This window comes from Pantherophis guttatus, chromosome 12 (assembly GCF_059756535.1).
Source record: "Pantherophis guttatus breed Tessera chromosome 12, ASM5975653v1, whole genome shotgun sequence".
In the NCBI taxonomy this organism is placed as follows: domain Eukaryota; kingdom Metazoa; phylum Chordata; class Lepidosauria; order Squamata; family Colubridae; genus Pantherophis; species Pantherophis guttatus.
The window spans coordinates 7,653,185-7,677,079 of NC_142074.1; the positions used below are offsets into that span (position 1 = coordinate 7,653,185).

The following is a 23,895-nucleotide window of genomic DNA, read 5'->3' on the forward strand; positions in this document are numbered from 1 at the left end:
CTCTTCAAAACAACCTATTGATTGTCCAAACTTTTCCCCACAAGAACCTCTTTCTCCAGATATGGAACCAACTCCAAATTCCCAACCAGCATAGCATAGCCACTCCGGAAAATTTTAGGAATTGAAAGCCTGCACATCTGGAAAGAAGCCACATTTGGGAAAGGCTAGATTGATGTTTGTTTTTCTTCATACTTTTACTCTCCCTCCATTCACATGTTTCATGGAGTGGTGGTAATTTCTGCAGCATGCAAACAAGACTGCTCATGATGATGTTACGTCCAATTTAGGGCATGTCAAATTTTTCAGTTTTCAATTTCCAAATATTAGGGGTGCTCAAAAGTTGCGACATGCCTTGGGTATTGTAAAGATATTTTGGTTACTTTAATATAATTTAGATGTGCTTGGTAAGTAACTACATAAATATCATAACTTTTGTTTGTTTCATTTCCTATGCAATAATGCAACGCTTCAGAGTTGCTGGATAGCAAAATGTTAATGGGCGCAAAAAAGAAGCAAAAAGACAGACAAGCCACAAATGTATACCTGGATCTCCAGGGAGGCCAGGAAAGCCTTTTTCTCCTGGGGGGCCTGGGATGCCGCTTCCTATGCAGTTAAAACAGGTATCTCCCTTGTCACCTTGAATCGCAAGATACACAGTGCAATGAGTTGAATGCAAGAAATGCAGTGACACAAACATGTCAGTGAAAATAATTCAGAGAGCATCTTCCTGCAAAAATTGATTCTCTTGATTAAAAGCCTGGGCAATCCATCTTCTGTGGAATCCTTGGTGCTCTCTGAGCTTGGTTGTTGGCTTGTAGACATTTCATTACCACACTAGGTAACATTATATTGTATAAACAGAGGTACAGGACCAAGATCACGTGAAGTATTAGTACCACTTATAAAACCCTAGTAAGCCCACACCTGGAATACTGCAACCAGTTTTGGTCACCGTACTACCAAATAAATGTTGAGACTTTGGAAAAAGTTCAGAGAAGAGCAACTACGATGATCAAAGGCCTGTAGACTAAAACATATGAAGAATGGCTGCAGGTTTTGGGCCTGGCTAGTCCAGGGGTGTCAAACTGGTGACCCGCAAGCTGGATGCATCATGCACAGGCCAAGCTACCCCAGCTCTGCAAAAGGAAAAAAACGTTGCGATATGTCACGTGATGGCAATGTGACGCGGCAAGTTTGACACCCGTGGGCTAGTCTAAAGAAAAGAAGAATTAGGGGTGACATGAAGCTTGTTGAAGAATGGTTTAATAGCAGCTCCAACAGTGGCAGCAATAAGACAATCCAAATTTCAAATTTCAAACCAATTCTGCAGATCTCAGTCTAATCAAAAAACAAACAATACTTTAGATTTATACCTTTCTGGCCTCTTTCCCCCGGAAATCCTTGGTCTCCGCGAGTTCCTTGAGGGCCAGGAGGTCCTCGCTCACAAAGCCGATCAACTGAAAGAAAGAAAGAAAAACAAATAGGAGTCAAGACATGAGTCAATTTTACACGAAATGAATGCTGGGAAAATTCAACGAAGCTTCTCACTCTTAAAAAGAGCTTCAAAAGTTGCATCCTTGGTATCCATTCTGAGTACTGGGACAAAGAAAATGGACTTTATTTGTTTAGTTATTTCTTAAATTCATATGCTGCCCAACTCCAGGCAACTCCCAAGTAAAAAACATTTCAAAATACAGTAAACCCCCCCCCCCAAAAAAAAAGAATAAAAAGAGAGTGTTGGAGCTTTCCTGGTGGGTTTGGACTATAACACTTAGAATTCTCGGATGTATAGTTAACATGGTGAAATTTCAGGATCGTGGATTGAATTAATAATATTTATCTGACCAGCAAAAATGTCAAAGAATAAAAACAGAGTGAAGCAAATAAATACAATAATATGCTAGCAAAATAAATCACATCTTAATGTAAATACAGTGGTTACCTAGATGAAAAATCTACAGTATTAATAGGTATAAAATAAAAACCATATATCTCCTAACAATTTATTAGTTAAGATATATTAATGGTAATATTTAAAACAAAGGTAATTAGGTCTTTAACCAATTACCTCTTGCTTTCATTGCAACAATTCAAATCCTGTCATAACCTTGTCCCTGAATTTCAGCTAATATACACTGAAATCAATCGTTGAACATTTTTATTAGATACCAATAATTATCATCTTTCGCACCTGCACACATGGAGACCCTGGATTGCATGGGTCCAGATATAAATATCTGGACCCATGCAGATATAGATCAGATATAAATAAAGAAAAGAAGAACTAGGGGGAGACGTGATAGCAATATTCCAATATCTAAGGGGCTGCCAGAAAGAAGAAGGGGTCAAATTATTCTCCAAAGCACCAGAGGGCAGGACAAGAAACAATGGTTGGAAACTAATCAAGAAGAGAACCAACCTAGAACTAAGGAGCAATTTCCTGACAATTAGAACAATTGATCAGTGGAATGACTTGTCTCCAGAAGATGTGAATGCTCCAACACTGAAGGTTTTTAAGAAGAAACTGGACATCCACTTATCTGGAAGGGTCTCCTGCTAGAACAGGAAACTGGACTAGAAGACCTCCAAAGTCCCTTATAGTTCTGTTCTGTTCCGTTCTGTATCATCATCATCATCATCATCATCATCATCATCATCATCATCATCATCATTTTACCTCACTGAGCACTGGTGGTTACAGGTACCCCTCCATTTACAACTATTTATTTAGTGATCAAAGTTACAACAACAATTTATGACCATTTTTCACACTTACAATGATTGCAGCATCCCCACAATCACATGATCCAAATACATGGCAACTGGCATGCATTATCCCGGGGTCATGTGATCAACCATTTGCAACCATCCCAGGTGGCTTCCGACAACAAAGCTAATAGGGGAAGTCAGACTGTCTTAGCGACTGTGTTATTCACTTAACAACTGCAGCAAGTCGCTTAACAAATGTGGGCAAAAAGGTTGTAAAATGTGGTAAAACTCACTAAACAACTGCCTTGTTTAGGAATGGAAATTTTGGACTCAGTTGTCAAGGACTACTTGTAGATACTGGTGATTGTCGTTTTTCAACATTTGCTTCATTTTCTTGGCAGCCCTACCTGGTGGCCTTTTTATGTTCATGAAGGAGAAGGAATATCTATCTCAGCCTTCTCCAACCTGTTTCTTTCAGATGTTCCCTCTCACACATATTGATCAACACAGTCCGAATGCCTGAAGGATAGCAGGTTGTGGAAACTGACAGAGATGGATGATCAGCAGTGATCAATCAGAAAATTATTTACCAGGTGGGATGGTTGATCCTGGTGGTCCTGGGGGCCCTGGTGGTCCTGGGAGCCCTGGTTGTCCATCAATTCCTGTCTGTCCTGGTATAGCGATCCCAGGAAGGCCCTGATCCCCTTTCTGTCCTCTTTCACCAGGTAATCCAGGTGGACCTGGAGGGCCTACGCTTGGAACGCCTACAGTGAGAAAAATGATTATAAAGGGGAGATTCGTTGGAAGGGAGAATATATCAGATGTGCTACTGTCTTCAAGCTCTATACTAGGAAAAGATGCACTATTTTACCTGGAGTTCCTGGTAAACCAGGAGGGCCCAGGGGGCCAGGATAACCACGATCTCCTTTGTTTCCAGGATATCCTGCTAATCCTTTGCTACCCTTTGGTCCCACTGTTATACCGGTGCCCGGCCTTGGAATCACCTATAGTCCAAGGATCAAGGAAGAATGTTATTTAAATATAGGGCATGAAAGAAATAGGATTCTACCAAACTACAATAGAATCTTTCCCCTGAGAATTTCAAATAATTCTGTGATTTCAACTCCAAAAACTTCACCATGAATGAACCATCTCTGAAACCAAGGTGGTTTATCCTCAGCACTTCAGCCAGGATATGGAAAATAAGTAATCGATACTTGTGGATATTTTTCTTAATATTCTATCAATGCTAGCAAGCAAGAATTTATTGGCCCATAAGACAGACTGTGTTCTCATTGCCCTAAATAGTGGGTTCTCCAGTTGGCTAGCCCTCAGATTTAAAAACATTAAAAGCAAAAGTCTCCAAAGGTTTTCAAAGCGCAAATAAAAGCAGGACATTTGTCTCTCTGTTGTTAGGTTTTGTTCAACCGACTTCTGAAATCAAAATTCTCTCAGAATTTTCTTTAACAAGATTTATTAAAAGCAAATCAAATAAATTACAAGGATCATAACAACTGGTTTGCTTTCTCATCAAAACCTGTTTAATCTCTCTGCCTGTTAAATTGGAGACTTAAGTGAAGCAAATAAATATAATAATATACTAATAACTAGCAGAATAAATCACAGGATGTACTGTTTGTTTCTCTATTACTTTTTAACATAATTGTTACCCAAGTGATAAATCTAAACCAGTGGGGTCCTTGGTGCTCTCTGAGCTTGGTGGCTTTCTTGCAGACGTTTCATTACCAAACGATATGATGTCATCAGTGCTAGAAGGAATGAGGTTTGCTCTCTATTTATACTCTAATGGCTTGCCCTGACAAACCTAAACATTAATGGGTATAAAATAAAGAATAAAACTATATATCCCCTGAATTATAGTTTCTAAACATGGGGAAAAAGAACCGGTAAGGCTCTTTTGTTGATTTTTTTGTCTGAAAATCGACATTCAATTTAATATTTTACAGGTACTTCTCAATTTACGACCGTAATTGAGCCCAAATTTTCTGTTGTTAAGCGAGACATTTGTTAAGTGAGTTTTGTCCAATTTTACGCCCTTTTTTGCTACGGTTGTTAAGTGATCTGACTTTGCTGGGACATTGCAACAGTGACAAATACATGTCAGTTGCCAAGAGACTGAATTCTGATCATGTGACCACGGGAATGCTGCTTTTTTCAGTGCTCTTATAACTTTGAACGGTCACTAAATGAATGGTTGTAAGTTGAGAACTACCTGTAAAAGAAACATTTTAAGCTGGTCGTTCTTCTGATTATTGCAATAGCTTTGAAGTATGAGGAAGCAAGCAGATACAATACCCATCACAATTAGAACAAAGGCAAGAACAAACATATTACATTGCCATTTTTTAAAAATGTATTTTATAGTACAGGATTTAATAATGGCAAAAGAAAAAGTTCTAAAAGCTGTTCATGGAAGAAATACCTTTGAAACGGGAAGAATCTGCCCGAAATGCAATTTAAAGAAGGAGGCAAAAGAGATAGGATCAAGACTTACCAATCCAGGTGGGCCAGGTAAACCAGCTTCTCCTTTTTGACCCTAACAACAAAATAAACACCTCAAAATCTGTATTCCTGAGAAAACCAATCCTGGCACAACTCCACCTATTCTTAGGAAGATTCTGAATTGCACTACTTACTTTGTCTCCATCTCTTCCTGGGATGCCAGGCGTGCCAGGGTCACCGGGAAGACCCTGGGCAAGAGAAAAACAAAACCTCTCAATCCTACAAATATTTCACAGCTGTTATATCTGGACATTTCCAAATGAAGGAAAGATAGAAAAGACTTACAGACAAACCTGGCAATCCAGGTTCCCCATCTTTTCCTGGCTTCCCCTTTGAAAGAAAACCAGAGAGAAAAGCATTAAATAATAATGAAGCTGGAAGATGACCTGGCATTAGAGCTGGCAGTCAAAGGCTGAAAATTGGAGGTTTAGGTAAATACCACAAGGCAGTGGGTCTACATTAGTAAGTTAGCAGGAACCATTAAAGTAAGTTTCAAGGCTGAAAACAGGATGGGAAGTGCCAGCTATTCTCTCCCATGGCATGCAGTAGAACGGATTTCATTTCTCCAGAAAAGACAGAAAACACTGTTTCCCCCCCCTCTAATTTCTACTCTAAAACTGGATAGCAAATCAGAGCCCTCCAATGTCAGAGCATTCCAGCCCCTTCTTTTTATCCCCCCCCCTTTTTTCATTTTACAATCTTGTAATCCCTTTATTCATGGTAGAGTCAAGGTGAGTGAATGGAGTTTTTTTTTTTTTTTTAATTTGATTTATATGCCACCCTTCTCCGGAGACTCAGGGCGGCTTACAATGTGCTCAGCAATAACTTTCATCCTTTTGTATATTTATACAAAGTCAGCTTATTGCCCCCACAAACTGGGTCCTCAATTTACCTACCTTAGAAAAGATGGAAGGCTGAGTCAACCTTGAGCCTAGGCGAGATTTGAACCTGCAGTAATTGCAGGCAGCTGGTCTTAATAACCAGCTTAATAACAGGGTGCCTTAGAGCGTTTACTGGCCAGATGCCATTCCTGATGCCTATACAGAGTTTGCAGCAGATATTTTCTTTTTGCCCCCTGATAAAGAAACATTTGCTGCTGCCTAGAATTGAACCCTCAACCTTCCGAGTGGGAGGTGAGCGTCTTCATCACTAGGCCACCACTCTGCTCACTTCTTATTCCCAGAGAGTTCTGTTAAATTTAAAAATCATTTTGAAATGGTGACAAAATCCACCAGCAGTGGATTTCTTTCTTCTTCCTTCTTCCTGATAGGAAAATGGAGGTTCATTGGTATCATGGCCACCACAATTCAAATAAAATGGGGAGAGAAATTCAGTGAATAAAACCAGGATGGTTGCCAATGGATGGATTTTTCATTTCAGCGGGGAAAAAACACCCATTGACATCCATTTATAAGACTCAGGAATGACCTAGTAAATTTTCACCTACTAGTTTCTATTCTGGTAATCTGTCTACTAGAAATGAAAGTAGAATCTAGAAGTATATAGATCAACTTGAAATGCTCCTGTATTTAAGACTATGCCAGAAAATCCAGAACAAATGTGACATAGGGAAGGTGACCTGGGTGGAGATATGCAGGATCTGTTCCTAGGGAGATGGGGTGAAAAATATATAAGTCTATAGCAAATAAATAATATTCATAAAGAATCACTTCTCTAATTCATTAAAGGAGGAAGAAGATGGGATGATGATGAAGGAGAAACAGGAGGAGGAGGAGGAGGAGGAGACAACTTGCAAGATTCTGTTATTATAGAACTGGAGAGTTGGTTTCTTGGTCTGGTCTAACTAGTGGGGCTGACATCAGTCTTGCAAGTTTGATTTGGCTGTTCTTCTCTAGGCCTCCGTCTAAGCCACTCAACTATCTGTTTGTTGTGAACTTCAATTACAATCTTGCATATCTCCATCAAGGTCATCTCATTCACTACATAAAGCTCATGAACATGTAACTTGGAACAGCCTTTGTCAATCTTACACTCACACCAGGACCACCTGAGGTTGCAAGCCCTAGATTGTACCTAGAAGGCACCAGGCTTCTAGAGGCCAATTTAAGTGTGAAGAGGGACACAGCATAAGCACAGTTATTGTATCCTAAAAAACAGAAGCCATACAAGTGTGACTGGGAAATGAGAAAACTGATGTGAAGCCATGGCACAAGGCTAATGCCTATGTCAATTCCTTGCCCCAAACATTTATGGGTATCTTCTCCATAAATGTTTGCCACAGAGACCATGTTTCCATCCTAGTTTAAAGATCCTGCTTTTCAATAAATGATTAAGGAGATCTGAATGCAACTAACTTGGCTCACAGAGTTACTGCAGCCTTGAAAGAAAGCTAGGAGGCTGTTTGTTCCTCTTTCTTTTTAATGCATGCCTCTTCAAAAGATCATTTCTGATTTCAAAGTCATGTATAAGTATCAAGTGAAAAGCAGGAATTGACTCCAAGCGTTGGGGAAAACAAAGTTATTGATCATTCAAGAAACTCCACACAACATCTCACAGAAATCTGCATCAGTTGCAATGGCTCACAAAAATTGTCTTCCATAATATGACGATGACCTAAATTGGAACTTTCTCTTTAGCTCTTTGCTCAATACTTTTGCTTTTCCATTAGATACAGGGCAGCAACCATTTCAGGCACTCAAGTGGATGAAATCTAAAAAATATGGAAATCTGAGGTAGTCCTCCACATAGCACTTAGCAATAGCACTTAGACTTATATACAGCCTCACAGAGTGCTTTACAGAACTCTTTACAGCCCCCTCTAAGCGGTTTACAAAGTCAGCCTATTGCCCCCAACAATCTGGGTCCTCATTTTACCCACCTCGGAAGGATGGAAGGCCGAGTCAACCTTGAGCCTGGTAAGATTTGAACTGCCTAATGGCAGGCAGCCGGCAGGCAGCAGAAGTAGCCTGCAGTACTGTATTCTGACTACTGCACCACCACAGCAGGCACATGACCCTGGGATGCTGCAACCATCATAAATACATGCTGATTGCCAAGGGCCCAAATTTTGATCATGTGACGGTGGGGATGCTGTGACAGTCATAAGTGTGAGAACCGGATATAAGTAACTTTTTTCAGTGCTGTTGCAACTTCAAATGGTTGAAAGTTGAGGACTACCAGTACATTTGCTATTTCTTGAGTGTGATGGTATTACTGGTTGATGTGTTACTCTAACTTCTAAAGTCACTGAGAAACCAATGGTATTTATATATTTAGGACTTCCTGCCCTTTCACTAAAAGTTTGAATCGGGGGTAGAAGGGGAAAGTCACAATATACACAACCTACATAGGGAAGGGAAAAAAGGGCCATATATACCCTTTTGCATAGGTTAGTATGTCTTTGATTTCATCATTCTGAGAAACAAAACACAACAGCCTTTGTTCAAACCCTACAATGGGCTTAACAAAGTCAAAAGAAAAAGTCAATTTATCTGGAGGGGAATATTATTTGGGTCCCATTCATTCTGGATTCTTATGCCATCTTATGCCTTGGCTCCTCTCAAAAATGCTAAATGGAACTCCAACCAATCAGAACATGGGTTACTCTGATTGATCCTTTCTATGCTTCTAGAATCCTAGGGTTAGAAGGGATCTTGAAGGTCTTCTAGTCCAATCCACTGCCAAAGGCAGGAGATATTATACCATCCTGGACAAGTTGAATGTCCATTCTTTTCTGCTTACATAACTGCCAGTTGTGGATTTCAGGGCCAGAGGCAAATACACACAAGTATTTACCCATTTGTCCAAATTTCTGAGCAACCAGAGGTTGGAAAGCAAAAATTACATCTTCATTTATATACATCACTTCCAATTTCTGTTCCAAAGATGAAATCAAGGAGGAAGAAATCATCTGAATTCCTTAATCCAGATTAAAAGTTAAATGTTGATGTCTCTTGGTTGAACTGCATTGATAGTGGTTTTATACATGCATTTTTCAATGGCCTCTTTCTCATTCAGGAGGGTTTCATCCACACCAACTGTAGCAGATCATACGAGAAAGGAAAAACGTCTTACCCAACATTTGGTGGCCCAACCTGAACTCCCAAAGCTATACATGGTTTGGAAAGGTAAATATTGGGTTCCAAGAAGTTACTTACTCTTTTGCCTGGTTCTCCTTGCTCACCTTTTTCACCTTTTCCACCGCCAGGAGGGCCCTGTAAAATCAGAAAAGCACCCCATTATCAGTTAATAGGGACCCAACCTTTGGAGAATCCTGATGCCCCTCCACAAATGAAGCAAAGGAAAATACTCACAGGAAGCCCGGGGGATCCCGGGGATCCTGGGCGGCCCGGGTCACCTGGAACACCCTGTCAAGAGCAAAGGGAAATTGTTACAAATCCATCCTGAGGGTCAAGACTGATTTGCACTTTCACCAATATTTTTGCTTCGCTCACAGCTTGACAGTAACAGGGGGTGGGGGTGGGAGTGAATGGAATGCAAGGGTGGAGAAATGATATCTAAGCAACAGTCGGTTTCCTGAGACTCAAGGACACATTGAGCAGATGTCCCAGGGTGGCTGGCTATTTCCCATAACAAAATGAACAGAAGTGATTGGTGGACTTATTGGACTGTGGGTGGCCCATAGGGAAAGGGAGGAATAAACTATGCTTGCTTTTGCACGGGAAACCCAGAGCTGGTTTTGCTTCTTCTGTGCCAATGTGGTTTTTTTCAGTAAAGTTTTATACTCTTGGTAAAATAATGTCCCAGGAGTTTCTTTTTTCTGGATTTGCCAATGGGACATGCTGAGGTTCTGATCAAGTTCTACCTTCAGATTTTGTGGACAAATATGTGCTCAAATTCCATGGAAAGTATGGTCAATTATTAGAGAGGATTTATTTATTTATTTGTTCATTCATTTATTTTATTTGTTTGTATATATAAATAAATAAATAAATAAATAAATGAATGAATGAATGAATGAATGAATGAATGAATAGATGAATAAATAAATAAATTATTCATTTATTTTATTTGTTTGTATCCTGTCTTTATTATTGTTACAAATAACTCAAGGCAGCAAACATATCCAGCACACCCTTTTCTATTTTTCCCACAACAACACTGTTCGTTTGGTTTTTTTTATTTGATTTATATGCCGCCCTTCTCCGAAGACTCAGGGCGGCTTACAATGCGTTAAGCAATAGCCTTCATACTTTTGTATATTTTATACAAAGTCAGCTTATTGCCCCCACAATCTGGGTCCTCATTTTACCTACCTTAGAAAGGATGGAAGGCTGAGTCAACCTTGTGATTGTGAGGTGAATTGGGCTGAGAGACTGGCCTAAGATCACTTACCTAGGTTTCATGCCTAAGGCAGGACTAGAACTCACCGTCTCCTTGTGACTGGCTCATACCCAGATGCTTTCATGCCTAAGGCAGGACTAGAACTCACTGGACCTAGTTTTTAACCTAGTGCCTTAACACTAGACCAATTTATCTTTATCAGTCTACTTTAATTCCAACTGTCACTCAAATAACTGCTCTGAGTGACTAATCAAATTGATCCAATTCAAAAGGCTGTATGTACTTATGTGTATGCACAAAAGTCTGTCAAACTACTAGATCAATTTGAAATCATCTAATTGCACTTGGTCCATTGAATCAGTCAGACAAATCACTTTGAACCATGATGTCATCCAGTGGTGAAATCCAATTTTTTTTACTACCAGTTCTGTGGGCGTGGCTTGGTGGGCATGGTATAGCTTGGTGGGGGTGGCTTGGTGGGGTGGCAGGGGAAGGATACTGCAAAATCCCCATTCCCACCCCACTCCAGGGGAAGGATACTGCAAAATCCCCATTCCCTCCCCACTCCTGGGGGAAGGATATTGCAAAATCTCCATTCCCACCCCATTCTGGGGCCAGCCAGAGGTGGTATTTGCCAGTTCTCTGAACTACTAAAATTTTCCGCTACCGGTTCTCCAGAACCTGTCAAAACCTGCTGGATTTCACCCCTGATGCCATCCCATTGTCTTCTGTGATGTTGGAAATGTTTGGCGCCATCACTGCAGATGTGGCTCGTTAGGACCCACATTCAATTAAAATATGTACACACATTTCCCTGAAATCTAAGGTGATGGGCAATCACCCGGGAGATTTTATTTATTTATTTATTTATTTATTTATTTATTTATTTATTTATTTATTTATTTATTTATTTTTATACCGCCCTTCTCCTGCGGGACTCAGGGCGGTGCACAGCCAAAATAAAACATAGCATATAAAATTTAAAAACAGTTTAAAAAACAATTAAATAATTTTGGCCCAATACTTTAAAACAACCCAATTAAAACCGAATTCAATTAAAACTGAGAGGATGGGATCAAGCCAGCCCGGCTAGATGGAGTAAGTGTGTTTTCAAGGCCTGACGAAAAGTCCGGAAGTCTGATATCGTGCGTATCTCAGGGGGCAAGTCATTCCAGAGGGCAGGTGCTGCCACAGAGAAGGCTCTCCCCCTGGGGGTCGCCAGCTGGCACTGTCTGGCTGACAGCACCCTGAGGAGGCCCTCTCTGTGCGAGCGAACCGGCTGGTGGGAGGCTATTGGCGGCAGAAGGCGGTCTCGCAGATACCCCGGCCCTAAGCCATGGGGTATTTGAAGTCTTCAGTACAAATCTTGTGAGATTTGGCAATCTCAAGATTTTAACTACATTTTAAACACTTTTTTCATGCCCCCCCCCCCGGGTACTTCCATTAAGATAACTGTCCAAGAGCAGAAATGTAAGGATGTTTTTTGAGGACCTTCGAGGGCTTTTTGAGAAGATCTTATGATAGTGACATCAGGTCTAAGTGGTTGCATGTATTGGGTATTTGTAAATCTGAAGGCACACTGCACTAACTATTGTAAAGATTAAGTTACTAAGTTCTGGGCTCTCTTTTCTGTGGAAAAACAATGCAGAAGGGCATGTTGGAAAGGGCAACTTTAAAGACTTTACAAAGTCTGTAAAATTGAAATGAGGACAAACATAAGAACACTAAATCTAGTTTTTGTTCCACACTTTTCACCTTTTGTTTGATATATAGCAACCTCCAGCAAAATTTATAGATCTCTCTGTAAAGACAAAGAGATTGTAGCATAAAATCGGGTTTAGTAATGGGTGCTACTGTGAAAATGCTGGTAAATGCTGGAGGATGGCCCAGTGTGACCCATCAATGCAACTGGGTAATTGAGTGAGAATGGTGGATGCTCAGACACTGTGGGAAAAAAGCAGGTAGAATTGGGGTGGTGGTGGAGCTAAACAAGCCATCAGTCTAGAGTCATTATGTTGCCACAAACAGTGCATGTTCAACTCCTCCTGAATTCCATTGACCTTTATCTGGTGCCAATTTAGTGTTGAACTTTAGTTGAGAATCTCATGTATAGTTTGAGCAATAAATCTTCTGAATTGAAATTTAGCATATGGTCTTGATCCTTTGTGGCTGACAGATACCACCAGAACCAACTTCTCTCACTCACCTGATCTCCTTTTTGAAATTCTACATCATTGATTCTCTTCTGTTCGTCGATCTGTCCTGGTGGCCCTGGGGGTCCTTGAAGTCCCTGTTCACCCTAACTCCCCCAAAAGACAACAAGACAGATTAGTTTTATTTGTCATTCCCCCAGAAAGAGTCAGCAATCCTGGAAACGAGTTCAAAGGGCCAGTTCAATATTCCACACTCACTTTTTCTCCTTTGGGTCCTTGGAAATTCAAGCCCATATTGCCCTGAAAAAGAATGGAAAACAATGACTACCATGAAGTTGAAATGAAATAATAATGGGAATGATGAACTATGGCTAGAATACTCCTTATAGATCTATATTGCTTTCTTTTATGTTTGCAGTGATTTTAATAGTGATTAGACAACCTACAACAGGTTGAGTCATCCTTTGACAATATTTACTTACCTAAAGAGATAAACAGAATGGCCATGGGTGGGCAAAAAAGCAGCGGGGCTGTAATGACTTCTGACTTCCTGCTGGCTTCCCCATTGACTTAGATTGTGGGAAGCTGGCAGGGAGCATTGGAAAGCATGATCACATGACTGTAGTGATTAGAGTGGTGCTGTAGTGGCCGCAAGTTTGCAAAGATAACTGGTGTGAATATCTTTGAAATTTCAATTACACAGGAGTAACGTATCTTGGATTTCTATGCATTTTTTAAAGTTAGCAGATCTGAGATATCTTGATTCAAAAACTGTTGCCCCTCTGAAGCATCATTTCAGTTAATTGAAAGTTACAAACAGACAGTTGAAAAAGCAACAACAACTAATCAGATACAAAAGGTTATCGTATGCCATACCTTAGGACCCGGCAATCCTGGGGGACCAGGAGGACCCTGTTAATGTAAAGAAACTCATTAATTTCCAGAATTATTTCTGTACGCATGATAAATCAATCTGTGGTTGATAGGCTTGCACAGAACAAGTTCTACTGAGGCGTAAGAAAAAATTGATCCTGATCCAATCAGTTTGGAACTATGGACCAGTTTAATTAGGAAAATTAAGTCAACCTGACGCTCTGAACTGAACCAAATTGATTTGATCAGGTTGAACTGATTATTATTTTTTTTTAAAAGAAGGTTTTAACACACACACACACCCAAAGTCCTTTGAAATCATTAGATCAATCTGGCAGAATTAAAGAAGCTACTTGGATAAGCAGTGAAACATTTCAGGCAAAAAGAAAAGAATTCCAGTTGCCATGACTCAACTTTCAAATAACACTATCTGGATGATTGAGAGCCTTCATCAACATCAATGTGGAAGCTTCCAATTTAATTTGAACTGTTAATTCGAATTAGAAAGCCAACTTAATTTGGAGATTTGATTCAATCATTTTCAAAATGAATCTCTCAAAATAAACTTTACACAATCCAAAGAAGAATGCTTGTGAAAACATAAGAAATAGGTATGCTTTCCTGAGGACATCCAGATGTCGTTGGCACTCCAAATATTAGGCCCTTTCATTAGGTCCTCTTCAAAAAGGCAGTCTGATTGCCAAGCACCCAAAATGCAGTCATATGACCAAGGCAGGGGTCACTTCAAATCAGGGTCATAAATACCCCCGCTGGTAGGTATATCAGAACTTTTAATGGTCACTAAGTAACCAGTCATAAGTTGAGAACTGCCTCTATAACTAAGCTCCTCTGGGGATGGACAGCAGAAGAGAAAAAGGCATAGATCTTACATGGCCATTTTCTTAATCTTTTTACCCCAATCTTCAGAAAACTCCTCTCCCCCCAAACCCCCTCTAATTCATCCATTCATAATCTCATCTGGTGCCAATTATTCTTTCAACTAATTAAACAAAGATAATCAGAAAACTGTACCGTCAAACCTGGGGGTCCCGGAGGACCAACTGGGCCTTCCACGCCAGAGGGACCTGCAGAGCCCTAGAAGAATAGGAAAAATCCTTGGATGAGTTTTGCCTTTAGAATGGACTTACTATCATAAAATGTGTGAATGTCAGGAAAAACAGTGTTCACGTTAGATCCCCTGTAGAGGACTGGACAGCCAATCATAAAATATTGTTTGTCACCCCCACATCCCATTACATCTGCAGACATTTCATTATTGGACTAGGCATTGATGATGTTACCTAGCTGAGTAATGAAACATCTCCAAGAAAGCAACCAACTTCAGAGAACTCCCAGGACTCTACTGGCCAGGCCAGTGAACCAACATTCATGTAGGGTAATGCCAGGCAGGAGGTGAACTACTTGGGAGATTGTCTTATATTCATAGGTACAAACAACAACAAAAAAGAATCAGGTGTCACTTGCCAAATTTCAGTGATGCGTTGACTTTTGCAACTTTAATTTGGTGCTTCATTAAAAAATGCCAAAATGCCACAATATAAGCATAATGACTGTGAACACTGAACCACTCGGAAACATCAAACTATCAAAAATCGCATTCGGTTTTGATTTTTCCTGCCTAAATGTAAAACTTCGCTTTTCTCCACAATGAAATTCATTTTGTTAGATAGGGCCCATTGTTCAAGTTTGTCCTGCGTGAGCTGCATTGGCTCCCGGTGGTCTTCCGAGTGCGATTCAAGGTGTTGGTGACCACCTTTAAAGCGCTCCATGGCTTAGGACCAGGGTATATACGAGACCGCCTTCTGCCACCAACAGCCTCCCACCGGCCAATACGCTCCCACAGAGGGGCTCCTCAGGGTGCCGTCGGCCAAACAATGTCGACTGGCGACACCCAGGGGGAGAGTCTTCTCTGTGGGGGCACCGGCTCTCTGGAATGAGCTCCCCCTAGAGCTTCGTCTTAGCCCCGACCTGCGCACCTTTCGCCGCGCTCTGAAGACTCTTCTGTTCCAACAAGCCGGACTGGCCTAATATGAATTTTTAAGGGGTGTGTGTATGTTTTAAATATTTTAAATTTTTGAGCCATTTTATATATTTGATTTTAATTGGTTTTAAACTTTGTAATTCTATATGTTTTAATATGGCTGTAAACCGCCCTGAGTCCTTCGGGAGAAGGGCGGTATAGAAGTCTAATTATGAATTAATTAAATAAATAAATAAAAGATCTTTTTGGATCCTGAGCTCGTCTTCTGGGGTGCTGGCTATTCCTGACAGTTTAGTGTCTGCAAATTTGATGAATTCCCCTTCTATTTCCTCTTCAAAGTCATTTAATTTATTTATTATTTATTTGTTTAAATTTCTATACCGCCCTTCTCCAATATAGGACTCAGGGCGGTGAACATCCAAGTGGCCTTCATCTTTTAGGACATCCACGCGTGGAATCCTTTCAATTGTCTTCCTCCTAGCTTGTTGAAGTCAGCTCTCTTAAAGTCTAAACTATTAGCCAGCTTGAGCAGTGCTTGGACTAGAAGACCTCCAAGGTCCCTTCCACTCTGTTACACTGTTACTTTTTTAATTCTCAACCTAGAAATAAGGAGAACTTTTCTGTCAGTGAGAACAATCAACCAATGGGACAGAAGTTGCCTTCGGAAGTTGTGGGAGCTTCATCACTGGAAGCTTTCAAGAAGAGACTGGACTGCCATCTGTCAGAAATAGTGTAGGGTCTCCTGCTTGGGTGGGGGTTGGACTAATGACCTACTAGATGACCATCTATTTGGACTAGATGACCCTTCCAATTTTTCTAATCTAATCTAATCTAATCTAATCTAATCTAATCTAATCTGTCTCTAGCATCTGAGAATGTTTCTTGGATGAGAAGCAAAGTGTTTTCAAGGAAAACCCCAAAAAAGTCTAGTTGCCTTTTGAAAAGCACCTTTGGGACAACCATGATTTGGATGATTGAGAATCTCCATAAACTCTCTGCTAAATATATTCAGCTAGACCAGTGATGGCTAACTTTTTCCGGACCGAGTGCCCAAAGCACACCGAAACCCCCAAAATGCAATGCCTGCATAGCCCCTGTGCATGCGCCCCCCGTGCATGCACCCCCTGTGCATGCACACGCCCCGCACATGCATCCTGCTGCCCCGCGCATGTGCGGCAGAGACCCGAAGACCAGCTGGCTGACGGGAGGCACATGCGCATGTGCGGTGGAACTGGAGTGACGGCTCACGTGCTCACAGAGAGGGCGCTGCTTGCCACCTCTGGCACGCGTGCCATAGGTTTGCCATCACAGGGCTAGACCATTGTGTGTTGAGGATGCTTTAATTTGGATGTGTACATTGGATAGAGGATTGGACTTGAGGAACTCAATAGTTCCTTACTATGAAATTTTATGATTTTGTCAAATGAATGGAAGAATGAGAGACTAAGAGAAGAAGTAAGAAGAAGTGAACTAAGACATAATTTTCATACATATCCACATTTCTGAACTGAAGTCTTTAATTCAAAAGCCATAAACTAAGAGAATCTTATGTTTATCAGCTGATAGCATTTGCTACAGAATTTAAAAGTCAGACCCAGAAACACCAAATGCAGTCTATGCAAAATTAAGCTACCACTTGAGGGTTTCTTGTTGAAAACTTGGTTTTTCTTCAGTCCACAGCTTCAAACTATTTTATATCAGCAGCCATGACGGCATCAAAAAACTTTTGATCTGAGAATTTTTCTGAGTTTTGACTTCTTACTCAAGCAGCACTAGCTGTTAATATTTCACTTTCATTAAAATATTCCGCATGCCACTGAGGTTCCTTAAAAGAAAAATTCCACTGAAGCACATTAGATGTTTTAGCCAACTTACTGGCATTCCGGGTGGACCTGGAAATCCCGGGTCACCTTTCTGTCCAGGGAGGGGAGAGGTGATAATATCTCCTGGTTCACCCTAAAATGTAAATATGGGATATGGATTAAGATAGTGATATTCATAATGAGCTTCAATATGAAGACACACCAAAGTGCCCATCGAACCATTCAAAATAAACCCTCCAACAACTTCTTCATGCAATCATTTTCTTGCAGAAATACATTCATAATAGTCAGTGTTCCAGTTATTTGAGGGGTTGCCAGAAAGAAGAGGGAGTCAACCTATTTTCCAAAGCACCAGAAGGCAAGACCAAAAAAAAAAAAAAAGGATGGAAACTAATCAAGGAGAGAAGCAACCTCAAACTAAGGAGAAATTTCCTGACAGTAAGAACAATCAACCAGTGGAATAGCTTGCCTTCAGAAGTTGTGGGTTCTCCAACACTGAAGGCTTTTAAGAAGGGACTGGACAACCAGTTGTTGAAAACGGTACAGGGTCTCCTGCTTGAGCAGGGGGTTGGACAAGAAGACCTCCAAGGTCCCCTCCAACTCTTATTATTCTGTTATTTATATTTATCCTGCAACTAAACATCCCATAGGCATTATTTTGCTGCATAAAGTACTGATTTATGTTTATGTTAAATTTGTGGCACCAAGGAAAGGTAGAGAGATTGGGGAGAGAGGAGGAAATCAGGGTCATTGTGCTTTTTCTTTGAAAAAAAGTGACTTCATTCGGCTTGAAAATATTACCAGAATGCAATTATGTTTAATGAAATATACTTTCAGAAGTACATAATGTTTTTTTAAAAATCCAACTAACAGCCATACAAGCATTTAATTGACTGGGTTGGTCTTTTGTCTCCTGTTCAGGAAACCTCTCAGATTCAATGCAGATACCACATCAAAGCTAGATCAGAGCTTGGCAGGATGCCTGAACTGAAGAATGGAGAAGAATAAAAACACCTGAAAGTCGGGTTTACAAACCATCACTTATCTTTGCTAAGGTTCAACGTAATGTCTGAATATGCAAATTAAGGCATTAAGCAATAACATAGACTATACTTTTAGACTGGGGCAATAGTAAGTAGCTGGAAACTCAACAAAGGAATAGAAAATGCATGAATATACATGTTCAGAAAATTATTGAGGGTACTGCAAGATACAAACTTGCTAGTTACACACCACTTGTTAATGATTGAGTATTATCATTCCATTTGGACTTGGAGAACTGGACTTGGTGTCCAGTGATGTTTGGTGAAAACTTTGTTAAATGCGATGTCAGTTTTCTTAGCTACAGGAGGGCCAAAGAGCATGTTGTGCATCCATGTCATTGAGCGTATCATTTTTTTCTTTAGCAATTTGTAGCTTCTGTGGTTTCTCACATTTTGGTGAAACCCCAAAAGAGATTTTTGTTTTATTTTATTTAGAATATGGGCACCAAGAAGCCTGAAAAGTGCTGGAAACATTTGCAACAGAAGGAGTGGGGGGGATCCAAATGGTAAGACCCTTCATCTCTTATAATAAAAAAGTAGAAATATAAAATCCTGCAAGGAAAAATTGGGTGAGGTTGGAAAATTCTAGAAAATTTTAGTTTGTGTTTCAGCACAATATTGAGGAAACCTGAGAAGCCCATAATGCATCTCTTATAGCATCTGTGCCAAAGCTGACTTGTCAGTTCTTTTATGTTAGAAATTTATTTACATATGATAGCATCTCTTAGGAAAGAAACCCAGAAAAATCAATGACAGCTACCAGGTACTAATAATTAGAGGAAACAACATGCTCAAAGTGTTGTTTCTACACTGTGGAAAGCAAACTTACTTTCATTCCTGGAAAACCAGGTGGGCCCTGTAGAAAAAGGAGAGATAAAGAATTAAAAATAAGATGTGGATTCTGTAAACTGGATTCTGGTCTGAACTGAGAGAGCTGGCCTTCAGCCTCCCTCGACTTCTGTGTTTGATTAAAAGAAAAGGATAGAAAATTAGACTAGCTCAGACTATCTTTTCTAAATTCAATGAAAAGAGTGAAGTGACTAAGGAATGGAGCAAAATATAGGTAATTAAAGCTCAGAGCAGTGTTTCTCAACTTCAGCAAATTTAAGATGTGGGGCCCCAAAGGTGCTTTTTGATTTTTCAAAAAGGCAACTGGACTTCTTGATTTTTCTTTTAAGATGTTTCACTTCTCATTCAAGAAGCTTCTTCATTCCTAACTTAGAACTGAAGAAGCTTCTTGGATGAGAAGCGAAAAGTCTTAAAAGAAATCAGAAAATCTAATTGCCTTTAAAATAAAAGCACCTTTGGGACAACGATGACCTGGATGGATGAGAAACGCCACAGACACTTTAAGATACGTGGACTTCAACTCTCAGAATTCCCCAATCAGCATTTGGGAGCTGAAGTCCACTCATCCTCAAGTAACCGAAACTGAGAAACACTGGTTTAGATGAACATTGAGGAATATGCTTTTTTTTTTTTTTTGTATATTTATAGCTTAAAATTTGGGATCTTAGTTTTCAGCTCTATTGAACTTCTTGAATCTTTCAAACATCTGCAGAGATACCAATAGTTAATAGAAATCTTTCCCCAAAGAGATCACTCTAGCATCTCCTCTGTTGGCTCATGATCCCAAGTAAACATGTTGTCTTCATTTTTACTTTGAATCAGTTGATTGGTTTTTTTATATATATATCTGGCTCTTTAATCATTTTTGCTGCCTTTTAAATGTTTGGGTTAATTTGTTCTAAATCTTGGAACAGTTAACTTAGAAGTCTTAGCATTTTCAACAGGGATTCCTCCCAGCTGAAGGTGGAAATGGAATTCAGATTTAATTTTTAAAAATATCCTCAATATCAGGGCCAGAGAACCTGTGACTCATTAGATGTTGCTGAATTACAATTTCCAGTATTCTTAGGTATGGCTAACAGCTCGGACATCTGTGATTAGCAGCATTTATAGCAGTGTGTCTCAACCTTGGCACCTTGAAGATCTATGGACCTCAGTTCCCAGAATTCTCCAGCCAGTGCACAGGGAATTCTTGGAGTTGATGTCTAGGTATCTTCAAGTTTCCAAGTCTGAGGAACACTGATATGGAGAATCACAAGTTATCTAACAGAAAAGATGTTAAATAACTTGTGATTGTGATTGTGAAACATAGAGGAAAGAAGGACGAGGGGGTGACATGGTAGCAGCCTTCCAATATTTGAGGGGCTGCCATAAAGAAGTGGGAGTCAACCTATTCTCCAAAGCACCTGAAGGCAGGACAAGAAGCAATGGATGGAAGCTAATAAAGGAAAGGAGCAGCCTAGAATTAAGAAGAAATTTCCTGATAGTAAGAACACACACAGGGGGGTCGTGTGTGTGCGTGCCCACACCCATAATTCAATACTCCCCCCATGCCCACCCACCCCCACTCATGTGCGTGTGACCCTCCCTGCGCTCCCCCCACTTTTGGCATGCAATGGCTGGGCCCAGTAGGCCCGTTTTTCGCCCTCCCCAGGCTCAAGAGGATTTCTTGGAGCCTGGGGAGGGCGAAAACGTCCTCCCCCACCCCCAGAGGCCGGAAACAACCCATTTCCTGACTTCTGGTGGGCCCGGAAGGCCTGAAAATCAGCCGACCGGCGCACGCATGTACGCTGGAGCTAAGCTAGGGAAACGCTCATGTGCCCACAGATATGGCTCCACGTTGCCACAGGTGCCATAGGTTCACCGTCATGGGTATAGGGTCTCCTATTTGAGTAGGGGGACTAGAAGACTTCCAAGGTCCCTTCCAGCTATATTCTGATTGATTGAATGTTAGGTGTCATATATTTTTAAATTTTGTTTATTAAATTTATTTGCTGCTTATCTGGTCAGATATCAGAATGTCTGCCTGCCTACCTGTCTATCTAGTCATCTATCTTCTTAATCACCCAGCTCCCTCTTAGAGCATATCATAGCTGTGTAGAGTTGCCCCAAATAGCAAGATAGGCTGTATATAAATTAAATAAACAAATAAACTTATATTCTTGGAAGCTCCATTAAAAGAGCCTTGGTACTACAGTGGTTTAAAGCACCCTGTTATTAACACAGCTGCCTGCAATTTACTGCTGGTTCGAATCTCTCCAAGGCTCAAGGTTGACTCAGCCTTCCATCCTTTCTAAGGTAGGTTAAATGAGGACCCAGTTTGTGGGGGCAATAAGCTGACTTTGTATAAATATACAAAAGTATGAAGGCTATTGCTTAACGCACTGTAAGCCGCCCTGAGTCTCCGGAGAAGGGCGGCATATAAATCAAATTAAAAAAAAAAAAAAAAAAGCAACGGAGACATCACTGATAGGTGAATTCTACTGGTACCCTAGCATAACCAAAACTAATATTTTACTATTCTCCATTTGGCCCTAAGCAGTCTACAGGTTTGAATTTGAAGAACATAGCATAGAACACAGTAAACAGTCAGGTTAGGGCTTCAAAAACTATTCAGAACCAAGTATACAGTAAGACTGACAAGAAGATATTTCTTTTACTTACGGGAGGTCCAGCCAAACCTGGGAAACCCGTGCTGCCTGGAAAACCACGTTCTCCCTAGAGAAGACAGAAGGAAAACTTTCATTGAAGGCCTTCAGTGGCCCAACTTGGACATCTGCGAAATAGTGAAGGAATGTCACAATTTAAAAGCAAAATGATTCCCTATGTACGGATGGATGGATGGATGGATGGATGGATGGATGGATGGGTGGGTGGCTGGAAGACTATGATCTATGTTTATTATTTTTTGATAATCATTTTATCTAAGTTACATAAAAGGGTAGAGTTGGCAGCTTTGCTTACAAAATGCATCTCATGAACATGCCAATAGATCTCCATAGAAATTAGCACTGGAGCAGAGAGAGGTAGTTTTTTACTCAATACTGAATTCTGGGAGTTGGCAACCTGCAATCATATGAGACTTTCCCCAATTTTCTCTTTCCTTTCCCTTTTTCCCTTTCCCTCTCCCTCTCCTTCTTTCCTTTATTCTTGTAGCTCCTGCTGTTCCTAAAACCACTTGATGAAGAAACTGGGTTGGTTTGCTCAGAAATGGAATAATTTCTTCCAAGTTTATTTCGGAGATAAACTGCTATGCTTCACAAATTGCTGCCACCATCCCAAAGTAGCTGACTTAGGGATTTTAATGCTATGGTTATTTCCTCTTTTATTAGCTCTTTTCCAAAGCCACAGATACTATCCTGATAATTCCCAACATTCCATTTGTTGGCCAACTCTTCAAAGATTTTTCCATCCTGAGAAATCAGGAGATTAGTAGCACTATTTCCAACTAACAAATGTTATTAAAAGACATAAGATTTTATGAACTGCATCTTAGTTCTTTGGATGTGTGTAGTGGTTAGCTGCTAAATTTAAATCCTACATCAATTGAGTAAATCTATGCATTTAATGAATTGAGTTGCAGCTCACAAAAGCTTTAATAAAATTTGTGAGTCAAAAAAGATGCTACTAGACTCCCGATTTTTGCCACCATAGATTAACATGGTCCACTTCCTACAATTCCTTGAGCGATATGAGGTCAAGTGCTTCCTCCCCATGGAACAAGAGATTAAACACTGTGGTTGGTTGGGGGAACACTGGTTACTAGTTAGAAACACAGTTTATTATTGATTTTGGAAGCATGACAGACACAAAAATGAAGCAGCACAAGGCATTAATTATGGGATCCTAGGAAAAGATGCAGCTGTTTTGAAGAGCTAAAACAGGGGCTCTAGCTACGTCTTGCATTCCAGAATACTTTTTTAAAAAGGAACTGAATCTAAAGCATTGGCTATCCTTACTCAAAGCACTTGAGATAAATGGCAAATTTTGCTATTCAGTGTTCAACTGTCTCATGTACCCATGGATTACTTTCACCTTCCAGCTGTATTTGGACAGCAAAATCAAGGACAGGGAACATTCCTTCAGTCACTACTCCTATGATTAGCCTCATCAGAAGTTTTGAGCTGAAATGTCAAGCTGACATCTACTCCACTTATTTATTCAATGCTGTTAGATCATCTCGGCAATTGCTAAATGAAAAGAAGAGTCAAGATATAACCTTGGAATTTACCTCCAAGGAAACATAGCCAGAATTGTCAGTTCTCCCCCCTTCCCCCAGTTGTTTTTCCAGAAGGGAGTTGAAAACCAAAGTAGCCATAATTGCAAACCAATCTCTTCATTTATACATTTATTCCATTGTTAGCTTGGAAATTATCACAATTATTAGGTACTTAACCACTGAATTTCAGCAGTCCATCTTTGGAGATTTAAAGTCCCCAAAGAGAGATTGGTTGACCACATTTGACCTGCTGACTGCAAGTTGCCAATCACTCCATTAAGTGCCTGTTCTAGACAGAATTTCTTGTCTCCTTGAAAGCCTTCGCTTTGCAAACAAAAGAGTCTAGAGATGGATCCATTGCAGTAGTGCAGTCTCTGTAATTAGCAGAACGTTGGTCACTCTGCATATTCTGCACAACTTAAAGAAATGCTGCCCT

The 23,895-nt window shown here is 40.3% G+C and overlaps 1 protein-coding gene across 1 annotated transcript in view; it reads right to left on the reverse strand.

Annotated features, from left to right (window-relative positions):
* The window catches only part of COL4A5 (collagen type IV alpha 5 chain), a 133,426-nt gene that overhangs the window by 52,483 nt on the left and 57,048 nt on the right, over nucleotides 1–23,895 (reverse strand). The window contains exons 7-22 of the mRNA XM_034435040.2: nucleotides 21,905–21,958; nucleotides 19,221–19,247; nucleotides 17,401–17,481; nucleotides 14,556–14,618; nucleotides 13,527–13,562; nucleotides 12,909–12,950; nucleotides 12,704–12,796; nucleotides 9,507–9,560; nucleotides 9,351–9,407; nucleotides 5,518–5,562; nucleotides 5,367–5,420; nucleotides 5,225–5,266; nucleotides 3,581–3,713; nucleotides 3,300–3,473; nucleotides 1,374–1,457; nucleotides 544–636 (exon numbers count right to left, since the gene is read on the reverse strand). Of these exons, the coding sequence (XP_034290931.1) occupies nucleotides 544–636; nucleotides 1,374–1,457; nucleotides 3,300–3,473; nucleotides 3,581–3,713; nucleotides 5,225–5,266; nucleotides 5,367–5,420; nucleotides 5,518–5,562; nucleotides 9,351–9,407; nucleotides 9,507–9,560; nucleotides 12,704–12,796; nucleotides 12,909–12,950; nucleotides 13,527–13,562; nucleotides 14,556–14,618; nucleotides 17,401–17,481; nucleotides 19,221–19,247; nucleotides 21,905–21,958 (1,132 nt within the window). The remainder of the gene's footprint in view (nucleotides 1–543; nucleotides 637–1,373; nucleotides 1,458–3,299; nucleotides 3,474–3,580; nucleotides 3,714–5,224; nucleotides 5,267–5,366; nucleotides 5,421–5,517; nucleotides 5,563–9,350; nucleotides 9,408–9,506; nucleotides 9,561–12,703; nucleotides 12,797–12,908; nucleotides 12,951–13,526; nucleotides 13,563–14,555; nucleotides 14,619–17,400; nucleotides 17,482–19,220; nucleotides 19,248–21,904; nucleotides 21,959–23,895) is intronic.